At 56.9% G+C, this 26048-nt stretch overlaps 10 protein-coding genes across 10 annotated transcripts; 6 read left to right on the plus strand and 4 right to left on the minus strand.

The window, feature by feature from the left end:
* Window positions 1-19: 19 nt before the first annotated feature.
* Window positions 20-1715, plus strand: B0T15DRAFT_193555 (FtsJ-like methyltransferase-domain-containing protein). The gene is made up of 5 exons (XM_062862478.1): window positions 20-970; window positions 1103-1119; window positions 1183-1231; window positions 1304-1465; window positions 1520-1715. The coding sequence occupies exons 1-5, from the start codon at window positions 185-187 to the stop codon at window positions 1592-1594; spliced, it is 1089 nt and encodes a 362-aa protein (XP_062721103.1). The 5' UTR covers window positions 20-184; the 3' UTR covers window positions 1595-1715.
* A 222-nt stretch (window positions 1716-1937) lies between these two features.
* B0T15DRAFT_484962 (ribosomal protein L18e/L15P) lies at window positions 1938-2863 on the minus strand (the record flags this gene model as incomplete). The annotated part of the gene is made up of 4 exons (XM_062866261.1): window positions 1938-2015; window positions 2075-2442; window positions 2512-2616; window positions 2860-2863. The coding sequence occupies 4 exons, from the start codon at window positions 2861-2863 to the stop codon at window positions 1938-1940; spliced, it is 555 nt and encodes a 184-aa protein (XP_062721104.1).
* A 2760-nt stretch (window positions 2864-5623) lies between these two features.
* Window positions 5624-7162, plus strand: B0T15DRAFT_193526 (glycoside hydrolase family 6 protein). The gene is made up of 2 exons (XM_062862477.1): window positions 5624-6222; window positions 6301-7162. The coding sequence occupies exons 1-2, from the start codon at window positions 5778-5780 to the stop codon at window positions 7044-7046; spliced, it is 1191 nt and encodes a 396-aa protein (XP_062721105.1). The 5' UTR covers window positions 5624-5777; the 3' UTR covers window positions 7047-7162.
* A 434-nt stretch (window positions 7163-7596) lies between these two features.
* On the minus strand, window positions 7597-8192 carry B0T15DRAFT_193509 (uncharacterized protein). The gene is made up of 2 exons (XM_062862476.1): window positions 7992-8192; window positions 7597-7924 (listed from the first exon to the last, which is right to left on the minus strand). Exons 1-2 carry the CDS (start codon window positions 8092-8094, stop codon window positions 7743-7745), a joined length of 285 nt encoding a protein of 94 aa, XP_062721106.1. The 5' UTR covers window positions 8095-8192; the 3' UTR covers window positions 7597-7742.
* Window positions 8193-8360: 168 nt separating this feature from the next.
* B0T15DRAFT_493503 (Adaptor complexes medium subunit family-domain-containing protein) lies at window positions 8361-10123 on the plus strand (the record flags this gene model as incomplete). Its single annotated transcript, XM_062866949.1, has 3 exons — window positions 8361-8404; window positions 8459-8878; window positions 8935-10123. The coding sequence occupies 3 exons, from the start codon at window positions 8361-8363 to the stop codon at window positions 10121-10123; spliced, it is 1653 nt and encodes a 550-aa protein (XP_062721107.1).
* Window positions 10124-12548: 2425 nt separating this feature from the next.
* B0T15DRAFT_193799 (uncharacterized protein) lies at window positions 12549-15278 on the minus strand. The gene is made up of 3 exons (XM_062862479.1): window positions 14191-15278; window positions 12802-14066; window positions 12549-12710 (listed from the first exon to the last, which is right to left on the minus strand). Exons 1-3 carry the CDS (start codon window positions 14969-14971, stop codon window positions 12636-12638), a joined length of 2121 nt encoding a protein of 706 aa, XP_062721108.1. The 5' UTR covers window positions 14972-15278; the 3' UTR covers window positions 12549-12635.
* Window positions 15279-17757: 2479 nt separating this feature from the next.
* B0T15DRAFT_193844 (uncharacterized protein) lies at window positions 17758-18400 on the plus strand. Its single transcript, XM_062862480.1, has one exon. The coding sequence runs from the start codon at window positions 17796-17798 to the stop codon at window positions 18171-18173; it is 378 nt and encodes a 125-aa protein (XP_062721109.1). The 5' UTR covers window positions 17758-17795; the 3' UTR covers window positions 18174-18400.
* A 1905-nt stretch (window positions 18401-20305) lies between these two features.
* Window positions 20306-21482, plus strand: B0T15DRAFT_193916 (uncharacterized protein). The gene is made up of 3 exons (XM_062862482.1): window positions 20306-21003; window positions 21071-21303; window positions 21363-21482. Exons 1-2 carry the CDS (start codon window positions 20456-20458, stop codon window positions 21243-21245), a joined length of 723 nt encoding a protein of 240 aa, XP_062721110.1. The 5' UTR covers window positions 20306-20455; the 3' UTR covers window positions 21246-21303; window positions 21363-21482.
* On the plus strand, window positions 21483-22154 carry B0T15DRAFT_193917 (uncharacterized protein). The gene has a single exon (XM_062862483.1). It carries the CDS (start codon window positions 21660-21662, stop codon window positions 22119-22121), a length of 462 nt encoding a protein of 153 aa, XP_062721111.1. The 5' UTR covers window positions 21483-21659; the 3' UTR covers window positions 22122-22154.
* A 1419-nt stretch (window positions 22155-23573) lies between these two features.
* Window positions 23574-26005, minus strand: B0T15DRAFT_531996 (uncharacterized protein). Its single transcript, XM_062869288.1, has one exon. It carries the CDS (start codon window positions 25621-25623, stop codon window positions 23785-23787), a length of 1839 nt encoding a protein of 612 aa, XP_062721112.1. The 5' UTR covers window positions 25624-26005; the 3' UTR covers window positions 23574-23784.
* Between the last annotated feature and the right edge of the window lie 43 nt (window positions 26006-26048).

The raw sequence follows: 26048 nt of genomic DNA on the forward strand, positions 1-26048 counted from the left end.
TATCTGCAACGACCTATGCAACAATCGGTCTCAGAAGTCCCAATTCACATTCACGCCCTCACGAGATCATCTTTTCAAACCGAGTTATTGCCAGGTTCCCTTCCGAAAAAAATAGGATCTTTGGCAACCCGGGCTCTTTCCATCCCCAAAGCCTATGAACTAAAGGCGCCAATCACTCGCACATATGCAGGCGCAATGGACCCGGACGCCATTCCGCCTGGCTGTCCCTATCCCGGGGCTCCTGTCAAGTCCACGTGTGGCAGCTAACCCATCCACACCTGCAACACCACCCTTCCTCCTTACTCACAATCCGAGGCCAAGATCAAGGATACCGCCGTCAACCCCAGCACCAAGCCTCCCTACCCGGCTCTCCTCCTCCTCGGCCTCCTCCCAGTGGAAACTCCGCCAAGGCAAGGACTACTTCGCGCGCTCGGCCCGCGTGCAGGGCCTCAAGTCGCGCGCCGCCTTCAAGCTCCTCGAGCTAGACGACAAGTACCACCTCTTCTCGCGGAACCAGGGCCAGGTGGTTGTTGACCTGGGCTTTGCCCCCGGCAGCTGGTCCCAGGTTGCGCTGGACCGCACCGCGCCAAACGGGAGGGTCGTGGGGATCGACATCATCCCCGCGCATCCGCCGCGGGGTGTGAGTACAATCCAGGGGAACTTCCTAAGTCCCGGGGTGCAGGGTATGGTGAAGCAGTTTCTTCTGGAAGGGGAGAAGCGGAGGCTGGCGGCTAAGGCGGCGGCCAGGGAGGCAGAGGAGACCAAACTGATGGAGGAAAAGAACGGGAAAGGGGAGGAGGATGAGGGGGATGAAGTTGCCGATCGGCCGAGTTATATCGAGATGGAACGGATGGCGGCGCGGGAGAGCGATGCCGAGAGTACTGTCTCATCGCCATCGCCATCGCCATCACCTGACGAAGCAGGCCGCAACAGAGAAAAAGAAGAAAAGCCAAACCTCCGGTTGGTAGACGTGCGTTCCAAGACCGATCCCAACTCCCCACCCACCTGAGTGAACCAAAGTCAACCCGCCGCAACAGTGTCAAAACTTGAGACATGGAATGGCTAACACGTCCCGGATACCGCCCGTTCCCCCCGGATGCAGGTAGTCCTCAGCGACATGTCAGAACCCTGGCCCCAGACCCACGGCTTCTCGGTCAACAGTTTGAGTAACCCGTATACCAGGATGATGAACACGAGCGGCATCGCCTTCAGAGACCACGCCGGGAGCATGGTGGGTTCTCTCTTGCCCGTCCCTTTTGCAACACGGCAGCCTTATCATTTCCGGAACTGAAACGATGAGCAGGACCTCTGCCACGCCGCACTCTCCTTCGCCTCGGACACGCTCAAGCCCGGGGGCCACTTCGTGTGCAAGTTCTATCAGGGCGCCGAGGACAAGGCTTTTGAGAAACTGCTTCAGAAGATGTTTGCCAGGGTGCACCGGGAGAAACCCGAGTCGTCACGAAGCGTAAGTCGTCTGTGTCTTCAGGATCCCATCCACTAAAAGCTTATTGGGTTGCAGGAGTCGAGGGAGGCGTTCTTCGTGGCTCTGAAGAGGAAAGGAGAGGTGACGTTGGCCGATGTCGAGGGCCGCTAATGGACAGCCCCGCCGGCAAGAGGAGCCAATGGCCCATTGTATCATAGTCGTGACCGGGTACACAACACATCACAATTGTATGATAATTCAGACATACACGACATACGTCGCAGTGGGGCCCAATGGCGTTGTCATTCATAGTCGTGGCACTAGCAACGCGCCATCCAGTCGATTCCGCATGCCCGTTAAATAGAGAAAAGACTTTTGAAAGCCATATGCCGCCGTCGGCAGGCAGCAGACCATGACAAGCCCGGAAACCAGAAGCCCAAACCCATTTGCCATGCAACAACCAAGAGCCCCACGCCACGCCCCAAACTCCATAGGGTATCGGGTATCCACCGCTTTAGACCTTGAAGCCACGCGACCTTCTGCGACCACGGGCACGCTCGAACTTGCGGCCCTTGGAGCGGACATAGGGCTTCTGTTTCTGGCGTCAGTTCTGTTCTGCGTGTTTATTCTCCGTCTATGGATCAGACGAACCTTGTTCTTGTGGGGACCGAAGCCGAAGTGCTTGACCGCCTCACGGGAGTTCTTGGGGCCGCGGAGCAGGAGGGTGTTGGCACCAGTGGGCTTCTCGAGCGCCAGCTGGTCGAGGGTCATGACCTGGCCGCCGGCACCGGTGATGCGGGCACGGGCGGTGGCGGTGACGCGGAGAGCGGCGACTGTCATCTTGGGGACGGTCAGCAGACGATTGTCATCGGTGACGGTGCCGACGACGACGATCGTCTTCTTCTCGTTGCCGTTCTTGAGGTTGGACGCAATGCGCGACAGCGAGATGGGGGGGCGGTTGATGCGGCTCATGAACAGGCGGCGCAGGACCACCTTGTTGAAAGGAGCATCAGTGCGGCCTGCGGGTGGGCTTGTTAGGCAAACGGCGAGTTCCACGATTCGATCTCAGTGCTGGACAAGAGACTTACGGGCCAGGAAGCGGTAGAGCTTCACCAAGAGCTTCAGATAGACGTTGTCGCTCTTGGGCGCCTTGCGGTGCGTGGACCGCTCGTGGTGCTTCCGCAGATCGATACCTATTTTCCAACAAGGACTCCGGTCAGCCTTTAGGTCCTGGTATGCTCAAATTGGCGCGCTTCGACCAGCGATGCATCATCTCGAAGCTTGCATGGAGGTCTCGCGATGCGAGGTCCAACGGCGCAGCGACGAAGATGAATTCTCGGCCGGGAGCAGAAATGCCATGGTTCGCAGACGAGAAACATATTTCAAGATCTCGTCCACTCGCACACAAAGGCTTCGTTGGAGGCCTGGTTACGTACCCATCGTGACGGTGACTCGTGGATTGTCGACAAAATCCGAGTCGATGGGGAAGTTCGTTGGGCGATGGTTCAGAAATTCGAGGGCTGCAAATTTCCACTGGATTTTGGTGCTGGTGGGGAGGGCTTTGTGCGTGGGCGGTGAGAAGCGGCAGATGCTGGGAAGAGCTCAAAACAAGTGGGGCTTCCATTTCTGAGCTCTGCGCTGGAGTCGTCAGGATGCGGAAGACACGAGTTTCGGCTTCCAGTCTACAAGATACCGTAACGCAGTTGAAGTGGACTCGGATGAGAAAGTCGGTCTAATAATTGTCAGTTCTGGATCAGGATGACACAGGCACGCACATGTGTTTGGATGAAGAACCCCGGATATGAAAATCATCTTCTCCCAACCAACCGTTGAACCTGACTATTTACGGTTGTCAATATGAGTTTACGACAGCGCTAGTCTACTATTATTGAGCATATACTCAACTCTCTTACTAAAAGTTGAAATTGAATCCTCTCGGGATCAATCTTCTACATAGATCTGTTAAACTTGGTACCCGAGCAGATACAATCCGTACCATACTGGTGTGCTTAAGGTACTTGAAGTTACGATACTCTTTATTCTCCCCTTCTTATATATGTCTCCGTTTCCCTGTATCCCCCTTCTCTCAATAATCCTCATCTCCTCTTAGCTTTGGCTACTATGGAAGCTTTTCCTCGTGTGTTCCCGTTTCTCTTAAGGATCATGGATGAAACCAATCCAAACTGCTAGATGTCTGCGCACTGAATACGGGGGTCACGCGAGCGTTGTTTGTCGTTCCCGATAATGGTTTTCTTACAGGCCTCACTGAAAACATCCGCTGTCTTCGGAAAGGTGGAGAGACGAGTTCATGACGCTGTCCTGGAAGTGAAGGAGCAAAGCCTGTGTCTCGTCTTAAACTTCGACTTTGCCAGGTATTCACGAGCTTCTATCCTGCGAAGGTTAGCCTTGATTCAAAGCACACGCTAGCACTACTGAGGACAATCGTGCATTGCCTGATACAGACAGGTTGTTGTTAATGGTGGAGTCATCACGAATGGTACCTGGATGCTATTTGGAGTTTGGAGCTTTCTTATCATATACCCTCTGTGGGAAGCTACCCCGAATCGGGCCATTGCTACCATGGGAAATTCAACGCTCGTTTCTCACCCCATGTTGTTCATTGCCTTTGAGGTCACCATCCAGTCAAGCCAATTGCAGTTGGAACCCCTTCGTCTTGTTGTCCACAGCTGAGGACCCCGGTGAAAGCTATTGATTTGTTCACGCGCGTTGGTGAGATTACCTCGAATAACTCAGGTTATACCATTGTGGCAATGTCCCATTGGCCTTTCCTTAGACGGTCCCATCCGAATATCTTCACGCACCACATCGAATCCATAGGCCATTGGTTGACCATAGTTGATGATGTTGAACCCTAGACACGAGAACAGCTAACACAGGCTCTACCCTCAGCATCTAGAGCCTTGATCCGACTTCGAAACACAGACGAACAGAACATGAATGAGCGAAATACAATCGCGGGAGTGGCCACATTACGACATCGACTACCGATCTCCCATGCTAAGTCAGCACCAGACCACATCTGTCCCCGGAGACCCGTCAATCCTGTCCCGACGTCCTCGGAATTTAGCTCAGTTCACGTATAGGGGTTCTCATCCTATTTAGTCTTTCTCGATCGCTGCTCCGTGCCGGGACCCTCCGGAGGCTTTAGCCGAACCACGACAAAGCCAGAACCTGTCGTATTGGGCGACTGAGCAGCCGGAGCCGTACTCTGTACAGTGTATTGTACAACTGATCGGCATCGAGCACGCCACCCCGGGTAATAATCTGCGGCTTAATAGGCGCACTATACACACCTTCCAGACAATCAAATGCGGTTTCAGATGACGGCGTATTTTAGCCATCAACTGCCGCTTGGCGCCCTGCAGCAGCGGGCATGGAACGGTTGAAGAAGGGAGCTGCATGCGTGGCTGCATTATGGAGGCCCCGCATTTCAACTTGATGAGGTCCTGAATCCGCGGGTGATCGTGGCGTGAAGTCATCATGAGCCGTGCAGCAGACTGGCCGTGCATGTCTAGATGAGGAGCTTGCTGACCAGAGTGAGTATGCCGGCTTGCTGAAAAGAAATCAGTCCTTCCGGATCGACCTGCTACAACGAGACGGGAATCTAATAAGTGCTCCGTGTCCGGATATGCTCTCATCAACATCCGCTTGGCGGACCGTTACCCGTTGATCGGCATGGCAAGCTTTCCCCCATCTTGAATATTGTGGTTGCAAAGGCAAGAACCACCACAGGCCTTCTCGCCCCGACGTTGACCAAACAGGGCGTTGGAGGGCATGCAGTACCCCGGACTGCCAGGAACCAGCTTCCCCATTCCCCACACTTTCACTACGAGCCGCAGTCGACGCACCCGTGACCCTTCCACCAATCCCAAGCCGGGCTGCCGGCCATCGCCTGAGTGCAAATGAAGCTCGATATGAAAGGCGAGATGGGATCTGGCACGTTGGTCCACTCATTGTGGCCGGCATTCGCCAGTAGCCCCGCACTCCATATCCCGACGGCGTCTGCTCGGCGCGGCTGAGGCATTCTCGGAGGGTCCAAACCGAGCCTCCCGCCACCGCCGGCCCTGTCTTCCTGATTGCAAAGCGCCAGCTTCCCGAGCAACCCTTCTCCAGAAGGCAATACCGCGATGGCCTGGGATTCTTGGGTCCGGTTCCTGAGGCTCCGGGTCTTCTGTCAGGGGACCTTTTGTCAGGGGACCATTGCAGCGCCAAGTCGTTCTCGTCCCCGGTATAAAGACGAGCCACCCTCCCTCGGTTGCCGGGAAGGAAGATCGCTCGACCCAGGCATCGCATCGCGAACAGCAGCTGTCGTGAAAGGTGATCTTTGCCCAATATGAAGATTTCGCAGTCCACTGCACTGGCGGCGTTTGCCGCCGCGGCCATGGCCGCACCCTCGTCCACGACTCCCCAGAAGCCACGGCAAGCGTCGTCGGGCTGCTCGTCTGCCGTCAAGCTCGATGCCAGCACCAACGTTTTCAAGAAGTACACGCTGCACCCCAACAGCTTCTACCGCGCCGAGGTCGAGGCCGCCGTGCAGCAGCTCTCGGACCCGAGCCTCGCCGCGGCCGCCGCCAAGGTTGCCGACGTCGGTAGCTTCCTGTGGCTCGACACGATCGAGAACATCGGCAAGCTGGAGCCCGCCCTCGAGAACGTGCCCTGCGACCACATCCTGGGTCTCGTCATCTACGACCTTCCCGGCCGTGACTGCGCCGCCAAGGCTTCCAACGGCGAGCTCAAGGTCGGCGAGCTCAACCGGTACAAGACCGAGTACATTGACAGTGAGTGCCTTGCCCCCGACCCGGCATATCGGATGTCAGGGAGAGGAACGGGAGAGGGAAAACTGACATGCGATGCAGAGATCGTCTCGATCCTCAAGGCGCACCCCAACACCGCCTTCGCGCTGATTATCGAGCCCGACTCGCTGCCCAACCTGGTCACCAACTCCGACCTGAGCACCTGCCAGCAGAGCGCCTCCGGCTACCGCGAGGGCGTGGCCTACGCGCTCAAGAACCTCAACCTTCCCAACGTGGTCATGTACATCGACGCCGGCCACGGCGGGTGGCTCGGGTGGGATGCCAACCTCAAGCCCGGCGCCGAGGAGCTCGCCAAGGCGTACAAGGCGGCCGGCTCGCCCAAGCAGTTCCGCGGCTTCTCGACCAACGTGGCCGGGTGGAACGCGTGGGACCTCTCGCCCGGCGAGTTCTCCAAGGCGTCCGACGCCAAGTACAACTCGTGCCAGAACGAGAAGACGTACGTCAGCACCTTCGGCCGCTACCTCAAGGACGCCGGCATGCCGAACCACGCCATCGTCGACACGGGCCGCAACGCCGTGCAGGGCCTGCGCAAGGAGTGGGGCAACTGGTGCAACGTCAACGGCGCCGGCTTCGGCGTCCGCCCCACCGCCGACACGGGGCTCGAGCTCGCCGACGCCTTCGTGTGGGTCAAGCCCGGCGGCGAGAGCGACGGCACCAGCGACAGCTCGGCCACCCGCTACGACAGCTTCTGCGGCAAGGAGGACGCCTTCAAGCCGAGCCCCGAGGCCGGCCAGTGGAACCAGGCCTACTTTGAGATGCTGCTCAAGAACGCCAAGCCGCAGTTCTAAGTCGGGGTCTAGGGCGGGAAAACAGGTTAGCTCTTCGGCTGCTGCGCTGGAAGGGGGGATGGAAGAGATTGAACATAGCGAGGGCGGGCGGGTGCTGTGCAATGGTCACGCTCGCGCCGTACCAAGGTTCCCTTCAAGTGTAGTCGTCTGTTAGGTATATACCTTATATATACACGGTGTGGAGTGTATCTGCGTTATGTCATGCGTGACTCATTACGTCTGCAAGCCGCAGGCCGCGCCTTGTCGGTGAGGATGAACGTGATGGTGAGACCAGACAGTCTCCGGGTAGGTGCGACGTCAAACATAGCAAAAGGGTAATCCTGGTATTCCGATGCGCGCCTGGTGTCCTGACCCGCGAACCGTGCGACAAGGGCAGAAAATGAAGTATGGTACAGGGGATATCAACACATACATAGTATAGGTACATCAGCCGAGCCCTTTCTCTCTGGCGTGTCCTCCGCCCATTCCTCCAGCAACCATTGAAGGCCACACAGTCGTAGCAACATCCTCTCCGCCTCTTTCGCGGCGTTCGGGCGTGAGTGGATTGGCGACTCTCTCTCAGCCCCTGAACAGCTCGTGCGGAGAGAGACAGGTTGGGGCAGGCCATGCTTCCTACACTTCCGTCGTCGGTGGTGCTAAGTCATTAAGCGGGGATGGCTTGTCGCATTTCCAATCGACTCTGCACAGGTAGTTAAATCATTTGGCCAGCCTCCAGATGCCGAGCCAAGCAAGACCGAGTGAGATGGCCGTGATCCCCATACTCCTGCTGCGCATGCCGAACCTCGAGCCGCTAGCCAGGATCTTCGCCCTCTGTTGCTCGAGCTGAGATTGTCCGGATATGTAGCTGTAGGCGGCAAGTCCAAGGAAGGCGCCACCGCCTGCATTCAGAGACGTGATCTCAGCTTCAGTTCAGAGTGAGCTCCTCTCGGGAAAACCAAAACGTACCGACGATTTTGCAGGGCAGGCAGTCGTCTCCGCGGTCTTCTTTAAGCAAATCCTCAAGCTTCTCAGGCCGATCAAGGCCCTTGAGAGACAAGTCCTTTGCCATGGTGGGCGCTGGCAAGTTGCGAGATGCGAATAAACCCCTATCTCATCTGATCGATCCAGTTCACACTTCACAGTTCAGCTTCGATGTCTGGCAGGTCAGTCTGGGCGAGAATTTGCAGGGGTTGCAAAGGACCCGTGGACCCACTTGCCGGCCAGTTCGGTCCCCGCCAAAACCCGGGGTCAAGCAGCGCCAGGGCCTCATTGCGTCAGTGTCCTGGCACTGTAAAAGCAACCCCAAACAAAACCGCCGCGCAGAAAGACAACATCATGAACGGCGTCATTGAGGTGCTGCACATCTACGACGAGCACAAGTTAGACCTTCTCTATTGACTTTGCTATTTAGAGTGTCGGCTAACAGTTTGCAGCGTCCTGGTTCTGTCGCACACATACACATCGCGGCCGCTAGCGGCGAATCACCTGCTGCCCCTCTATCTGGCGCACCCCGTCCCACGGCCGAACCTCATCTACCTTCCCAATACAAACCCACCGACGCTCATCTTTAGTCTCGCCCATGCCAACCTCCTCTTCCTCCTGACCACCTCGTCCGAGGTCGAGCCGCTGCTCGTCCTCGAGTTTCTCCACCGCGTCGTCGACTCGTTCGAGGAGTTCCTCGGTGCGCCGCTACTAGCGCACAAGATTGAGGCCAACTACGATGTCGTCGCCCAGCTGCTGACCGAGATGTGCGATGCCGGCGCCATCAACACCACCGAGCCGAATGCGCTGCGAGACCTGGTCGAGGTGGAGGGTTTCATGGACAAGCTGCTGGGGAATCTGAACCTGCCCACGTAAATCGACCCACCGCTGGCAATCACACGATATCAGTCTCGCTGACCATCCCCAGGAAAGCCAGCAAACCCGGTTTCAGCACCGGCTTCGGCAATAGCTCGAGCGCGCCGCCCCTCATCCAGAACAGCACGCCAGCCCTCCCCTGGCGGCGAGCCAACGTGCGGCACACGTCTAACGAGCTCTACGCCGACGTCATCGAGACACTCTCCGTCACGCTCGCGCCGTCGGGCAGACCTCTCGCGGCCTTCGCCAACGGCACGATAGCCTTCACCTCCAAGGTCTCCGGTGTGCCCGATATCGTCATGACACTCACCAGCCCCTCGGGGAAGCACAACCTAAAGAACATCATCGACCTGCCTGTCTTCCACCCCTGCGTGCGGCTCGCGCGGTGGCGGGAGCAACCGGGCGTGCTGAGCTTCATTCCGCCCGACGGGCGGTTTACGCTTGCTGGGTACGAGGTCGACCTCATGCCGTTTACGGACGGTGGGGTGGCGAGCCTGGGGTCGAACCCGCTCAAGTTACCTGTGACCGTAGAGGTCAAGACGGGCCTTGGGCCTACGGGTTCGGACTTCGAGGTCAGGCTTCAGGTAAACAGAGTGTTTGGCTCGTCCGGGACCACGCAGTCAGGCAGGGGAGGCGGACCGGGTGGTGGTAGAGGGGTTGGGGGCCCGAATCCAGGAACCCCGGCATCGCCGGCGTTGCAGGATCTCAGTGTCTCGGTACCGCTGCCCGCCGAAGTGAGAAATCTCTCCGAGATTCGACCTACGAAAGGCGACGCCAACTACAATCCCGGGGAGCGGGCACTGGAGTGGACCATCTCCAACAAGGAGCTGACGCAGGGTACGGCCTCGTTCGCGCTACGGTGTACCGTAGTTGGGCAGATGACCGACGGGGAGGATGAGGACCCCGACCCAACAGGTTTTGGATTCGGCGCAGGCGGCAGCAGCGCCTATGCTTATGACGAGCCATACCAGAGCGCCTCGCCTGTTACCAAACCAACCGGCACGGTGGCGGACACAGGAGGAGGGGACAGGGATGAGCGGAGGACTGCCCAAAATAAGACCCTCATGCCCAGCTCGGCTTCGGTCAGCTTCACTATCAAGGGGTGGCTGGCCAGCGGGATCAAGGTGGAGAGCATCCAAGTCGACGCGAGGAAGAGTAGGGGGATTGGAGAGGGTGTGAAGCCGTATAAGGGGGTCAAGTACTTGACTGTCAGTAAGGGTGGGGTAGAGATTCGGTGCTGATTCTAGCTGAACGAGTCGGCATGCGGTTTAATACGGAGTACAGTATAATGAGAAGCTCTGGGACACGGCTAAACGTTCGCCTTTGGTCAGACATAAACTCGAACGAAGTATGAGTGCATGCTATTCCTGCGCAACACGAGCACTGGATACCCACTATGCGACATATCACCACCAACCGTGGCTACGGAGCATTGAATTAGCCATGATGCCATGGTCACCAACCAACGGATTCCTCGCTTGCAACTCGACCGCATGAGGTCTCGGAACTTGATCGTACTGCACACACCAGACTCTAGCCCCCCGAGTCATGATAGGTTTAGGATTTGAGCCGAACGCAACGATCAACCAACAGCTTACAATCCCTGTCATTCTAGAAATCCTGTTGGCAGGATACAGTACCCTCCCGCTCCCAGCCGTGCCCTGAAGGTTGCAAATCCTCCGTCGCACTCTGCTCTGCTGTTGGCTGACTTACGAGATCTTGGATTAAGCGACCGAGCCGCTCCCTGCTGAGGACCTCGCAGCGCACACAGTTTTGGAAACTGTCAGCCATGCCTGGGACATCTATTCCTGTATGTGCTTTCCCCCACGGGAACTATGCCGAAGGGATACCGAGGGGACGGGACGTCTCAACCCCCTGCGGGCGAGCCTCCGTCCTGTGTGTATCTCTGTGACTCTTCCGTCGAACATCTTGGTTTGAAAGAGCTATACAACGCGGCGAGCGGTATCTCTGAACCAACGGCAGCGCGGCGGAGGGGATCCCCGTGCACCTAGTTGGGTCAGGCTATCACTCATCCATCCCATCCTCTCGCGTCACTCCACTCCACCAAGCACCAAGCCGCATGACCCGGTATGAGCGGCAAGCGGTTGTGACAAGGCTCGCAGCCATTACATAGTTAGCTGGGCATCAGACACGGCGGGAAAGGACGGTCTCAAGCCGCACCCCGCCGCATCTTGGACATCGATCGATAGTCGCGACTCGGGCGACTGAATAGTAGTTCCCCGTAACCGCGCCGCTCCACGCCGCAGCGATACATGAAGGTACTGCATACCTCTTTCGAGGCTGCCTAAAGCGAAATGCAACCACTGACCGGCATCGGGCGTCGCACAGGACGGGGTTTGCACACCACATGGGGCCTCACCGCGGCATCGTGCTCTGGCCTGGCAACCGGGGCCCGGTGAGGTCGGCCGGGGCACACACGCATCTGCATGCCCCTCAAACATCCTCAACAAACACCACGATCCTCCCGCCTCATCACAATCCACAGTCTGAGGTGGCCATGATAGCCAGGCGCTCTCCACAGGAATCACACCTCCCTCCTGACACTACCTACCAGGTAGGTAATCCACGTCGACGAGAATCATGCAATTGTCGAGCCATGCCCTGCAAGCCGAGAGATCCCTTTTTTTTTTCTCGTCGGAAGGAATCGATCCTTGATGAGCAATATTCCACCTCGCTCGCAATCCCCTCATCATCCCACGAGGACCGGCCCGGGCCCCATGTTTTGGCCCGGTCAAAGACAATTGGGCCAAGTCGCGTTTAACCATGCGGTCCGACTCCTACGGACCCGGCCGTCAGAACTGGTCGCACTCGGATGGAGAAACATGCCCGGCCCGGCCCAATCCTCCCCTATGCACAACAGTAAGCGGTGAAGGAGCAAAGTAGAAAAACTCACCCCCTGGGGGACTGCTGAGGCAAATATTCCTACTTCCTGCGTAGTGTAGGTACCTTTTAGACCCAGCAACGCTGTTCGTTGAATAAAGGCCTTTTCCCCTGGCTGCTCACCGGTTGCATGTGAATAAGTGGGCAAACAAACAGCACGAAGGAATGATATTGGATAGTATGTGCTGTAAGTTCCCGATGAATTTAGCCCCCAACTCCCTCTCCGTGCCGCAAGCCAAACGGGCCCAACTATCGACCACCCGCCACACGTGCCGCATATGCGATCAGATCGCCCCCAACAGCTTAATTAAACATCAACAGTACACAAGTAAACACTAGTCGGACTTATTGGAATCCGCTCTTGAGTGAGAAGAGTAGAGAGAGGCAAAAGCAGGTTGATTCAGCACATGCACGGCACGGTTTCACCAGGAACCAGAACAGAGATTGGTATAGTTAGCGGGTGAATTGAGTGGTTCCTGGCGTGTCTCACGTTGCCTTCGCCCACAGCACCTAACCCTCAAATATCTCCCCGGCGTAAGAACAAAAAAAGTGCCATGAATAAAGAACATGAATTATGGTCCATATAAACCTAATACCAGGTCCTGACCTCGTTCGTACATGCATACAAATCAATACTTGGGTATCATAGGGTGTCCCCTTCGGATAGCGCTTCATCATAGACCTTGTACAGCAACAGTACCAACCACTCAACAAAAAAAGAGTTGTAGGGGGAAAACGAAAACTATGGAGGGAAATCCAGCCCTGAGAGACAAAAAATAGAGGCAAATGATAATACTAAATAAGATAGGATAAAGAGACATTATGGTAATTCGAGCGGAGAAAGCAAAGGGCTCAAGAAAGCAGGGTGCTGACGCCCCTGCGGTGGCCGGCCTTCTCGCCCATGTAGATGCTCCAAGTGGCGACATCCTAGTGTCCATCAGTCAGCTTTCGCTGTCATTTCGTCTCATGAAGAGTCAAAGGAAGACGGATGAGAAGATATTGGGTGAATGAACTGTACCTTTGTAACAACCGATCCGGCTCCCACCGTCGAGCCCTTCCCGATGCGAACCCCGGGGAGGATGACCACATTGGCCGCAATCCAGACATCGTCCTCGATGACGACGGGCTTGCCGTACCGCGTGCCCTGGTTCCCGTTGCGGTACCGGGGGTCGGTGCTGCAGGTGCCCGTGTAGATGCAGACATTCGGGCTGATGATGACGTTGTTCCCGATCCGCACCTCGCAGACATCGTTGATGAGGCAGTTGCGGCCGATGGAGACGTTGTTGCCAATGTGGATGTTGTAGCCGTAGTCGCAGTTGAAAGGCGCTTCGACCGTGGCGTTCTCGCCGACGCGTCCGGCGTGGGTCACAGGCGACACGACGGTGGACGACAGCTGGATGCCCTCGCGCGGGTGGAGGATGTCGCGGAAGAGACGGGCGCGCTCGGCGGGCGAGACACCGAGGTTGGGGTTGGTCGAGTTATTGAATCGCCAGCAGGCCGCGTTGCAGCGCTCCCGCTCGAGCACTAGTTCCTTGTCGAACGGGTAGTAGGGCCTGCCGTTCAGCATCTCCTCCTTCTGGCGGCGCGGCTGCCTGTCGGAAGGGAACTGCGTGTGGGACAGCGCAAGCTGGGCGGTGGCCTGGACGCCCCCGGTTGGGGTTGGAGCGGACAGTGCCGACGACGGCGCCGGAGGAGTGGAAGTTCTGTTGCCGTGTAGCGCACTGCTGAAGGGGGGTTGGGTCGAAATAGTGCTCTGCGGAGGAGGCGGTGGCGGCGGTTGCTGGTGGTCCGGGTCGGTGCGCGTGATATCGTGTAATGGCGGCACCCGCTGATACTCCTTGGGCGTTCGGTCCGAGAAGGCGGACATGGTAGCGGCGCTGACTGGGGTGGGGAAGACGTTGAGCGTCGCCGACGTTGTGTACCCTGAGAGGGCCGAGAGCTTGTTGTCCGGGCTGATCGCAGATGAGCTCGGCATTGTCGACGCTGTTAACCGGTCGTCGTCCGACTGTAAGGGGCGACCCTGAGGCGGCGTGATGCGAAGCGTGGGTTGGCCGCGGTTATATGGCAGGGAGTCCCGCTTCGGTTGCTGGCCCGGCAGAGGTTGTTGGCTGCTGCTGTACGGGGCTGGTTGTTGAGGCATTCCGTACGCTCCCGGGGGAACGTAGTTCGGATCCTTTGACTCAATGTTGACTTGCGTCGCCTTGCTCTCGGGCTTATTGGCCCAGGCACCTCTCTGCGGGGGATAGCCGGCGCAAACAAATCCGCCCTTGTAACAGTTCATACCTGCGGAGGTTGTCAGCCGCTAGGTCAGACCCAATGCGGCCGCAAATCAGGCCATGCGTGTAGACAAGTGCGCGTCGGCACCGGAAAACATAACAAAACATGATTTTGGCGGGGTTACACTCACATTCCGGTTTTCGCTCATCGCATTTCTTCTTGCGCTTCCTGCACGTCAAGCATCCCGTCTTGGTCCGGTTGCTGAAATTGCGCTTGCGCTTCTTGGGGTCCGACTGGACGACGCCGTCGCGGCGGGGTTCAGGCGTGTATTGGCCGGAATACATGGCCCGATCGTCGCCGTCTGGGCTCTGGTCTCCTTCATCGTGGCTTATGGCTCTCTGTAGCAATTCTAGCGCTGGCTCCTCCGACTGCGCTGACACCGGAATAGCCGAGTACGGCGATTCAATGCTCGAGGTGCGCTCCTCCCTGGCGTGCTGGGCACGCCATTGCTCGGGGCCATCGCGAGCCTCGTCTCCTTGCCGTCCCCGATGAGAATCCCTGGGCGGCGTGCTTAACCTGTCGTGTGGTTCGGATGGAGGACGGAGACGCCCATAGGTCTCCGCCTGGTCCGTCCGCTCTGGCCGTTCCGTCCTCTCCGTCCTCTCCGTCCTCGAAGGAGGCGACAGGGGGTGTTCCCGGCTCGGGGAGTACGAGATTGACCGCTTGCGCTTATGGGAATTCTCGGCTTCGTGAAAGGTGTCAGCCCCCGGAAATGGAAGACTCTCGCGGTTCGTGCTGCTCCGGCCCTCCTTCACCTCCCACTCTTCACGACCCCTCTGATTTGGGTACCCTTCAGCTGGTCTGGGTTCTGCGTTGACAGGCTGCCGGGTTACATGGTCCATATCTGCAGCTCCGTTGGTTTCTGCGGCAGTCTTCAGTGAGCCGCCGTTCATGGGCCTGAACGTAGCCATCTCTATTCACAAGTGACACTCCAATAACCTTCCCAAAATATCTCTGCCCCGCCCGCAAAGTGTGTGGCAGGGATACTGACAGGAAGTAAGGCTATCGAGACAGCGGGAGCTAAGCAATCCCTCACAGAGCGGGAACCGACTGAAGCCTTCCGTAGAGCCTGGATCCGGAGCGGCCGCTCTGCGGCTGCAAGGCGTTGGGCGCGGTGGGTGTGCGGCGGACAAATAAGTTGGCTGAAGGCGGTGGAGTTAGAGACTCGGAACAGGAAACCCGGGCGAAGAACCGACGTGACATGCAACGATAGCGCGCCTCCCTCAGCGCTTATTAGGGGGCGTTTCTGATGATCCAGGAGCTTTGCTCTAGCGAGAGGAAAAATGTGATCAGGCTGCAGGAGGACGAGCACCCAGGCCGGCAGCGATGCGCCAGTGAAATAAGGTGGGGACCGGCCGGCACTCGTTGCGTCCGCAACTTCCAGTGCTGGGTTTGTTCGGAGACTGGCGTCAAGTGGCTTGGGTTGTCTTGGTCCTTTTGGATTCGGCGCTGGTGAGAATGCGGCTTTTCCCGCCTCGACCCGTGGGCGCCCTTTTCGGGTGCGAAGTTGACGAGTCTGTAACCGAATGGCGGAGGCTGAGCCGCGGCCTGCGTACAATGTAGGCGGATCCAAACAACCGCAAATCCGGGGCCGGGTATGCGTTGCAAACGCAGCGCCGGGTTCGGGTAGCGGCCAGGAAACAGCTGCACCCCCCGCTGGCGCCTCAACGAAACAGCAAACCAGCACAATCACCCCTCCACCGCTGCTGCTCAAACCACCACCCTGGTGCTGCTGCCGTTGCTGTTAAAGTAGATTGCCGATTGGATCAACAGGCCAGCGATCCCTTCACGGTGTCGGTGATGATATCGCAAAACCTGAGAGTAACGGTGTGTGCCACGTCAGGCATGTACTTGAGATTCTTCGTCGGCCGGTGAGTGAGGCACGCTGATCTAAACGTAAATCGCACCTGCACGCAGTTGCCGTTCCTGTCCCTGGGCAGCCTGCTACCAACACGGCACAATGGAATGAGGCTAGAAACGTCGAGAGGTTGCGTGCGATGCGCTGGGAATCCAGAAACAACCGATTGTGACTTGTCGTCGCCCAAATGCTGAACGAACCCAAAGTCCACACAACCAGCCTTGTCTTCGAGTTTGCCGGGTGCTGGCGCTTGGTCCTCTTTAACGCGCGATTATGCTGCGCCTGTCCGGGAATGGGGCGAGAGGCTGGCTTCAAGAATGTGGTGCCGCAGACCTGCCAATGATAGCTAGCACCTCGTCCAGCAAGTGGCTGGCGACAGGGCTTCTCGGATGTTTGTCGCAAGACCGGCGAAACGGACCCTTGGGTTCTGGCGAGACCGTCCCTTGAGGCTCGTCTACCTAGTAGGATGAAGTGAGGAGTGGCCCACAGTCTGAAGGGGAAAGGAAGAGAGATGTAATCAGAGACCCGTTGAACCTAAGTGTGCACCAGCCAGACAAGCGCCGCTAGAAAAAGAAAATGGTAGGTACCGCATACCGCCGAAGTGTTGCAACGCACAGACGCCCGCCACGGGAGCGAAGACTGGATGCGGAACAGCGAGATCTGCTGGCAAGGGACCCTGGTCCGAGAGCATGTGGGCCTGCCGTGGCTGAATTCATTGATGGTTCCGCAGTGGGCAACGCGGAAGTCAAAGTGCGAAAAAGAGGAAATGTCCCCGGCCACACACGTGTAGCGTTACCGAACAATCAGCCACAGGGGTATCTCGAAGTGCGGCTACGGATAACTAGTAGGTACATATCGAGGTGGTGCTACCCGCGCTGGAATGTGAGTTGCACCCCAATCCCCCGCTATAGCGCACTCAACAGCGACGGTTTCTCGAATGCCCTGTCAGCAATGCGTGCCGAGCTGGATAGCACGCGGCATAGCCGGGGTGGTTACGGGCCACCGATCTTGTATGGTATGTGTTGTACCGGTACCGGTACATGTGTGTATACCTTCGATTCCGCCAGGGTGGCCGTCTTGGGAAGAGGCGCGGAAAGGGCAATCGCTCCCGCCCATAAAAAGCGGCCATCTCTGGTGACAGTTTGGCGAGCACGCCAAGCCTTGTTTCGCCGGCACAGTTGGACAGGGGTCGTGGCTTACACGAGCCAATCTGGGGTTGAGGCAGACTCTCTCACGCGGCTTCGGTTGTGAACACATGGAAGACGAGACTGTGGCAGTACTGTGGGCCATGCGTTTAGATTTAGAGCTACATTATGTACTGTGGATTGTATCTGTTTGGGCCGTACATAGGAAACTACATATTAGGCTTATTACCATATTATAGGGTGAGGTTCGGATTACCTACCTTACCTTACTGAGCGTTGTGTAGGGACGGCTTGACCACCATTCATGGATGGAACAGTTCCACTTGGCTGTCGACGTGACTGGCGCATTCTGATACGAACGGTCAGCTTCGAGGTTGTCTATGTAAGGTAAGGTAGTACTGTGCAGTGAGGTATATACCTAAGACGTTAGTGAGCCGGTCGCAGAAAAGTTGCTCGCTGCTCCCGTCGACCTGGAGCTGGCGTCTTCTCATGCAATCAGGCGAAGAAGCAGCCGCTAGACATGGTTCAAATGCCCCACTTTTGAGGGTAAACCCAAACAGCCGGCCTCGTCGCCAATGACTTTTGGGTGCGCGATGCATCATAGCCGTTGCCTAGGGTTAGGTAGTACTGGTAGTGGCCAAACGGCGAGAGGCCACAATGGATCTACCTGGCCTCCCACAAACGGGGAATGCTTACGGGATTCGCCATCTGCATTCTGAGTCCGATACGCACATGGGCTTTGCTCTATGCATAACTGTCATTTTCTATCAGACTTTGCGGACTCGGGCAGCCTTGAGGTTTGGATGTCTCTTGTGCCCCACTCAGCCGTTCGGTGTCTGGGACACTAACGATGACGGCCGGAGTCTTACACGACTCGGAGGTTTGGGTCTGAGAAAGCGGTCCGCATCATCTGGCCCCCAATTCCGCCATCCAGGGGGGGCTGTGGCTAGATACCTAGGTCGGTATGCAGCCTACATAGTTACGTACCTAGTTGAGTTGGCAATGCTTGAGCGATGGCATCCGAATTCTTGGTTCCGCGGCGCGTGGCGTGCATGTGCAAGGGGCGGTCCACTGGAGCAGAACGCCGACACAGGGACCAAGGGGCGCTAGTGGCGGCAACCGTGCAGCGCGATAACAGCAGACCCGGTGGAGGACGTCCCGCCACCGCACGAGTGTTTGTTTCTCAGCTTGTGACCAGCTGAACAGGCCTGGTCTGACCAGCGTGACTGACTTCCTTGAGCACTCAGCTTGATGTTCTCACCGTGGACGTCTATCTCGCTCCGTCTGTGGACTCCCTCTAGATGACCCCGCTTTGTGAGGCAAGAGGCGGACTGTGTGGGCGCTCAGGGAGAGAGGAGATGTGCTGACCTGTGATGGTGCAAGGTTCGAGGCACCGCAAGATGAATGGTCAATGGCTGCGTGACGAAGCTGTGGTGATTGGTGGTCACTAACGCTAATAACGCATGTAAGCCCGCACCTTTGATATGGATGCAGAGGACCTACCTTACCTACATCTACCCTGCCCGCCGTCTCTCCGCTAGGGAACATCCCGCCGCATCCCGCTCGCTTCGCTGCCTCGCTGCGTTTGACGCCTCTCGGGGAGCTGCAGCCTCGATGTTTGCAAACACACAAACAGCTAAGGATTCTAGGCAACGGATCGAGTCGTCCCGGCAGGTTGCCCTTCGACTCTGGGTCGCCATAGATGGTGGCCAAAACTGCAGAACCGAGGCATTGATGCTACCGGCCAGCTGCCAACTTCCCTATTTCACATCCAGATTTGGCCAAGTGCCGGCTTGTTCCTGCAGTTGACGGAGCTAGCAGGCCACCATGTCACGCTAGAGTGACGCGGGGGAGCATTGGCCTAGGTAGGTGGGTAGCTATTTCGTGTCGGTGATGACCCAGGGTTGTCTTGTTCCTCCAGCGTGCTTTCTGACCTTCTCTGATGACTTTGGTGGGTTGCGGCCATCCCCACACCCATTAAGCAGATTGCCGAGTTCTGTTGCGGATGAAACGCAGCGTCGCTAACGTCCCGGAGTCTTGTTCGGGCCAAGCCTAGTAGGATAATTTTAGAAACAAAATCTCAAACTGTCTTCTAAACGAAGCTTGAAGTTTTGCAGGGTCAATTATGAATGTGTTGGTAGACTTGCGATTGAATTATCCGTTGCCCTTGTCGGAGTCCGAGTCTGTTGCCGACGACGACTAGGCAGTTAAAGTGCAAGTGCAGTGTCTTGCAGAGACAGTACAGTTGACCGTGTGATGGACTGCGCAGGCTGCTCAAGTGCACGCTAGCCGCTCTTTCCGTTTATGGATCTCGGACCTCTTATTGGCTAATGTTTCATGCACCGATCACAGCTCCGATTGGACAGAAAATGGGCCGTTGTGGCCTATGAAATGCTTGGGAACGATATTAATGGAAACAGAACAAGCGGCAGAGTGCTGAGTTCATTCTTGGATGAACACTACCATACTAGTGTACGAGTGTGTAACAAGCCCTATGGAGGTGGGAGACGGAATAGCCCCGGCATCTCGAACAACGGAGCGGTTATCGCGAGCCTGATCGCTTTAGGCGGTCCCCGTCAGATTCCCGGACCGGACGTCGACTGATGAGACATACAGGGCCACTTGATTGGCTCAGGCAGCAAAGCCGGCGTCCGCCTCGTCAGTCTACCCAACGCTCTACTCCGTACTTACACTTCACACGCCGAAAACCAACCCCAGACACCAACAACCACGCAAAGTCAAACCTACAGAGCGTCTAAATGTCAGGTACAGATAACGATGCTCGACCTCGAGGATCCCAGGCTCACCTAGCCCGTATGGCACCGAGAAAGTGGAGAGTCCAACGAGAACAGGCGGTGTGAATCTCGTGACCGGCAAACATCGCGGCAGCTAAGAGAGCGGAGAGCAGGGCTCCAACGGTTATTGCCGCACAGACGCCGACGCCCGAGGTCGGCAAGGTGGGTTACGCCTCTTGTGTGTGTCGTTGCGGCTGAAACTGACGCCCGTCAGAGCGGGGTGGTAGACCTCCATTGTGCTACCTAACAGAAGAGCAACTCCACCGGGATTCACCAGTGAGGACAGAATAACTCAGGTACCTATTGTCTGTACAGATGGCAAACCCAGCAGATGAAGAACCAGCCTTCTCAAATCAGGCGTGCGGCCGACTCCATGCGAATTTACGTCCGGCGGCCCGGATGGGATCATGTGGGAAGTAACTTCGGCTCCTATTTGGGCACAACCCTCATTGTACTATCAGGCGGGCTTGCAGGATGATTCTACCTCCCTGCCGCCCCGCAGACTGGGTATCAGCTACCTTAGGTTGGTACGGAGTCAGAAGTGCAGCTCCTCGTGCTTACTTTTGAAGCACAAGAGCAAAATGCGCTCGCTTCGTCATGGTGAGTGTCTGGGATAGTTGCCGCTTCCGATCTTTCCGAGCCGGAGTGTCGCGGATTGAGCACTTTGGGGGGCTTGGCAATATCTGTGCAGTTGGCTTCAAAAGATTCTGGGAGGCAGCACACCTCCCATCGTGCTCTGGTTCCCTCACTCAAGCAGCGACCCAGGGCCCCGCGACCATCCGGCGTGAGTTCGTACAATACCCGGCATGCACCGTTGCCCAGTCATTACATACCCGGCTTTGTTGCCCTTCGCCGTCAGGCTCAGAGCCAAGAGCACGGCTCCTGGGCAACCGAGGTTGGGCGGTTGGGCGGGGGTTTCTCGTCATGCTGCAACTTGGTGACGGAGATTGTCGATGCCATAAAAAGAACTCAGCGAGGTCCCGGCGGCTCGGCCCCGGTGGAAGACTGGCCGTGAGTGGACATCCGTCGCCGTTCGGCGAAACGCCGCGCCGGGTCGGAGACCCCGCAAAAAATGGTCTTGTCCGGTGGCCGCAGATGCACAATTGCGTGAGTCTGAGCTTGGCGCCAAACGAGGGAAGCTCGCAGTACGTACCCAGACCCTGAACCGTTTTGACGCCGAAGCGGGCGCTTACAGACGGCAGCGGCTTCCAGAATTTCCACCACGGCGCTTCCATTGGCCAATCTCCGCCCACAAGCAACTGACATCAGCAGCCGCCATCTTAACATTGGACGACATCGCTTCCGACGGGTTCTAATTCTGGGTGGAAACATGTTTCGAAACGCCAGGAAAACAATACCGGCTGCCCGGCTAGCAGTTCTTTGGTGATATCGTTCAGCTGCCAGGGGGCTCGGCCAGTCGTCGCCCAGGCCGCCCACACGTATCCGTAAGCCACACCTTTCCGCGGCCGCGGTGCCGTCCCCAAGACGTTCTAACAGACTGCAGGGAGGCGGCTATGGTTCCGACTTTATTGAGAAAAAGGAAGGGAGGATGACATGCATCATGTATGTGCATACATACATGTCATCGGCGGCGGCTATCGGAGGCGGCAACTCCCTGCGATGGCCCTTGGGTGCCGAGGGTGATATGGGTTGGCTACCGGCATTGAGGCTCTCGGCCTCCAGCACGCCGTCATGGTTCTCCACAGGACGCGGGCCGCTCTGCAACTGAGAGGCAGTGTCAGGCACGGTACATGTGTGTACCTGCTGCCTCCATCACACCCTTACCGCCGTTGCGGCTACGATGGGCGTCTGCGGCAAGGCAGCCCTATCACGGGCATGTCGAGATCTAGATCTGCGGCCCAGACAGCCCATACCACAGACGAGGGCCGCAAGTACAGGTACATGCTGGATTAGCCGGTCGTACCTGCATATGGCTTTGATCCACCCCCAACGACCAGTCTTCTGGGGCCGATTTCGACCACACCCGAACCGCAGGATCCAACCCACACTCACTCGTGAGAGCAAAGCGTCGTTGTTGGTACACCATTGGCTGGGAGGTTTACTCAAATCTTTCTATATCCTCCCATGGCGCTTCTGTTTCAAGCACCGAAAGAAATGCGACACCCCACGCACCGCGGCAACCACGGGACCAAGGACCTGCACCAATGCTTCTAAACATGGAGCATCCTATTCTGCTCACCCATCGACAGCTCATATTTATAGCATATCTCTGGCAGTTGTGTTACAATCGAGACAGCGATAAGATTGCAACGGGGTGAGTTAGCCACGCATATCTATCCGTCGAAGAGCTCACCAGTCAGCCGCCTATCAACTGCGCAGACCTCGAGGCGGCTCCAGACCCCCCTCGGATTGGATGTCCGCCCAAGTAAGCGCTTCTTGAATTAGGGGTTCAAGACCTGGCCTGTCGGAAAACCAACCATGACGTACAGGAAATTTGAATCGACAGGATGCCACCATTTTCAGCACCTCACCCGCTTGCATCACTCTGCTTGATGCCTGGGGCATGAAGTGATAAGCGTCCTACTGTCATTCCCCGGTCACTTTCAGGGCATCTCAAGGTTGTGGCGCTTCCCTTCACTGCTCACCATGAAATCCCCTGCTCGTACGCCTCTCGAAGATTGGAGTTCCCGGCGCGAGTGGTTGCTGATATGGACGTCTGTTGCTCACAGTCTTGCTAACACCAGGGGTCCATACGTTGCCGCCATTTCTCCATGCCCAAGATACGTCGTCTCTTCAAGGACCTTAATCATAGCGTCACCGGACTATTAACAATGACCCAAAGCGAACGTTCGATGTTGGGTTTTCCCTAAGCCTGAACTTTAGCCTTGGAAAGAACAGAGCATCCCCGGTTACTGCAAGCAGATGTGAGTAAAAGAAAAGCCAAGGGTGACTGGGGTCTGGTGGCTATCTCTCTGTACGAGAGCCCCTCAGGCAAAGAGAATAGGTAGATATACTTGAGTTCAAGAATCTGGAAGCAACGTTGAACCGAACAGCCGTGCTATATAATTCACCTCGGGCACCTTACAGCTCCCAACAATAATAGAACTGGGGAAATCCATAGGCAACCCCCATCTCTCACTCTCTTCTTTGCCTTACCTATCGAGATAAGTGGTAGTGAACCTAATTGTCCTTGCCATAACTATCTCACTTCTTCGCTGCCCTTTCACCCTCCCCGGGCGCGCCTCCAAGACGGCGAGCATAATGCCATTTGCAATAGGCCATACCGCCAACGACGTATGTATTCGGAGCGTGTGAAGGATGTGCTAGTCATCCTGGTGCTGCCCTCTTCCGAGACCAAGTATGAGATTCACGAAATGAATGAGGTAGTAAAGTAAGAAAGCTCGCTTTGGTACATGTACATACGCCAGGCATTTTTCCACCGGTCAACCCTTCTCTACCGCACTACGTAAAGCTCCGAAACGTTTGTACTTCTTCCGGGGAAAAGGCACCCTAAGGATGTGTGCTAGGCAAGGATTTTAAAACTTGAAAGGCTTGTGTAGGAGTATGGCAGGCCTTCATGGCAGTATTCTCAACCCTTGGGGTACAGGAAGCCCAGAAAAAAGAGTCTCGGCAATCTGCTCTGTTCTCATCATGAAGAACGCGTATAGCTGCCTGAGTTTTCGAATGATAGCTAAATCCGGCCTTGACTTTGGTTACGAGATTTACGGAGGACGCGCACCCATGAATATGACAATACGGCAAACTTAAGCATTAGATCTTATTGTTCAAGGCCTGTGACAGTCCCTCGAAGTGGTAATGATGAAGAGCAACACTACCCGAACCTGGGATTACACGCTGGATTCAACCGCGATGCAATTAGGCAAGGCGTGGTTCATAATCGCTACACATACCGACACGCGGGGACTTCCCCGATCCCTTACACAAGGCGGTACCTAGTCAGCTTCCTACTTCTTCTGCCTCTTAGCACTCTTGTCGCTCGTCGCACTGAGCTCGCTCGCACTCCGTTTATGCCCCGTGCCTTTGTCCTTCTCGGTCCCCGGCTCATCTTTGACGCTCCCCGCAGCGGCATCCCCGCCGGCACCAGCATCTTCTCCCGATTGCCTACCTTCGCCTACCACGTCGACATCCTCGTTCGTGACCTCTTCCTTTCCCTTTTCGTTGCCCTTCTCGCCCTGCGCTTCCTCGTCCCCACCGTCCCCAGTCCCTAACACCGCCTTTGCCCTCTCCCGTTCAATTTTCTTCGCCTCCTCCAACTTGATCTCGCCTTCCAACTTGTCGCTCAACTTCCTGAGATCTACTAGAGCGGTGACGGCGCCCCAGAGCACCTCAAACTGCGCAGTGACCGCGGCGGTCGGCATGACCAGCCGGGGAGGAACGTCCAGCTCGGCGAGCGCATTCGTAATGCGAAGCTGCTGTTGACCGGACTTGTGGCTGTACAGCTTGTTGATCTTCTCGTAGCGGAAGGTCGGCCCGCTGCCGAGGCGGTCGTGGTAGGATACACCGTACACCTGCTCTTCCTGGGCAGATAGCTTGCGGCGCTCCGGTTGCGCGGCGGAACCTTTCTTTTTGTGGCCCGGGCCGGAGGAAGAAGCGGTTGTGGGCGTTGGCTCGGCGGACATGGCGGGCCCGCGGGCATCGGAGTCGCGGCGACTGGAGGCTGCAGCCGCGATACTCTCGCGCCGGTTGGGGCCCGATTCCGAGACGGCGCTGCCTGGGACAGCACCCCCTGGGCTGACGCCGTCGCCGGGACCGAGAATGCTCTTCCGCTTCTTAGACTTGTCTGTCGACATGAGGTTCTGGAGAAGTGCTTGGAGCCCTGCTGAGCTCTTGAAAGAGTTGATATCAGAGTCCGTGGCGGGGAAGTCGAGACGGTTGTAGAGTTCGCGGCGCTCTTCGTTGAAGCGCTCGGTGCGAGCTAGGATGCGCTTGATCTCCAGGAGTAGGGACTCCTCTTCCCGGGCCTCATCCTTAGAGCGGGCCATCGTGTTGAGGGCAAACTCCTTCCGCTTCCTCTCCTGCTCCGGGTTGAAGTTCTGCATCATCTCGTATAGCTCGAACTCTGGCCGCGTCATATACTGCGCCGGCTTTTGCACCGCCATCATCTTTGCCGCAACCTCGTAGTAGCGCGCTTTCAGGTCCTCCAACGTCCTTGGTTTCGGGGCTGTCACCACGGCCGTACTAGTGCCGTTCGCCTCCTCTCCCTCAGGTGGCTTTGGCACAAACTCGTACCGGTCCCAGATGATAGGCCAGCGTAGGTCGTATTCCTTCGCCAGTTCCAACAAATAGTCCGTTTCCTCCTTCGTCCACTCCGTGCTTTGTAGGTTCGACTGGTACTGGTCCTCGTTGTACTGCGGAACTGACACGCGCACATTGAACTTGGCGAATGCGGAGTCCTCGGGCTTCTCCTCCTTCATCTCTGTATCCACTCCATCCTCGCTCGGCCGGGACTCCGGTTCCTGCGGGGGTTCTCCTGGGGGCCCATGGTCCGTCTTCCGTTTCCAGTGCCTCAGAACGAGGGAACCATTATCCCCTCTTGCCGAGTTTGTAAATGCCCTCAGCTCCCATCGCGCAGCTGGTTTGCGACTGGCGTAGCGCCGTTTCTTGAAGAATGGAACCTCCGGAACGATGGCTATTGGGTTGTCGCCGCCAAGACTCTGGACTTCGCGTGCTAGTCCCTTCAGGTTTGGACGAGGCGCGCCGGTTCTTTGCTTTTTGTTTGGCCGGGGTGCTGGAGAGTGTTCGGAGGGAAGGTTGAGGACATCGCGGAGATCGTTGGAGGTCATGATGGTGGGGGGCCCCTCGGCCGTCGCGTCACGGGCAGATAAGCGTGCTCTGTTTGGGTGGGGATCGAGTCCGTCGCCAGCAAAGCCGTCGGCATCAATCAAAACGACTTCAATTAAAAATGGTATCGTAAATAATACACATGCGGAAATTCGGATCTGTGCTAGTTCTACCGATGGAGAAGCGAGAGGACGTTACTTTAGGCGATGCAGAAGTCGTTTGATCTCGCCCTTCATCGGGTTCGCTCTGGAGTCTGGACGCAGTCGGGAGGTTTTTGGCAGCAAACACCGCCAAAATTTCGCTTTGGTCGCGACGGGGGTTGGCACCTTAACGGTCAAATGCCAAGGCGTGCTGAGTGCTCAGGGAGCTTGCACGTGACCCAACCACGCTGGTAGGCCCAGATTTACTGAACGTGGCAGTTTGGAGC

This window comes from Chaetomium strumarium (assembly GCF_033439665.1).
Source record: "Chaetomium strumarium strain CBS 333.67 chromosome Unknown B0T15scaffold_4, whole genome shotgun sequence".
NCBI classification, from domain to species: domain Eukaryota; kingdom Fungi; phylum Ascomycota; class Sordariomycetes; order Sordariales; family Chaetomiaceae; genus Chaetomium; species Chaetomium strumarium.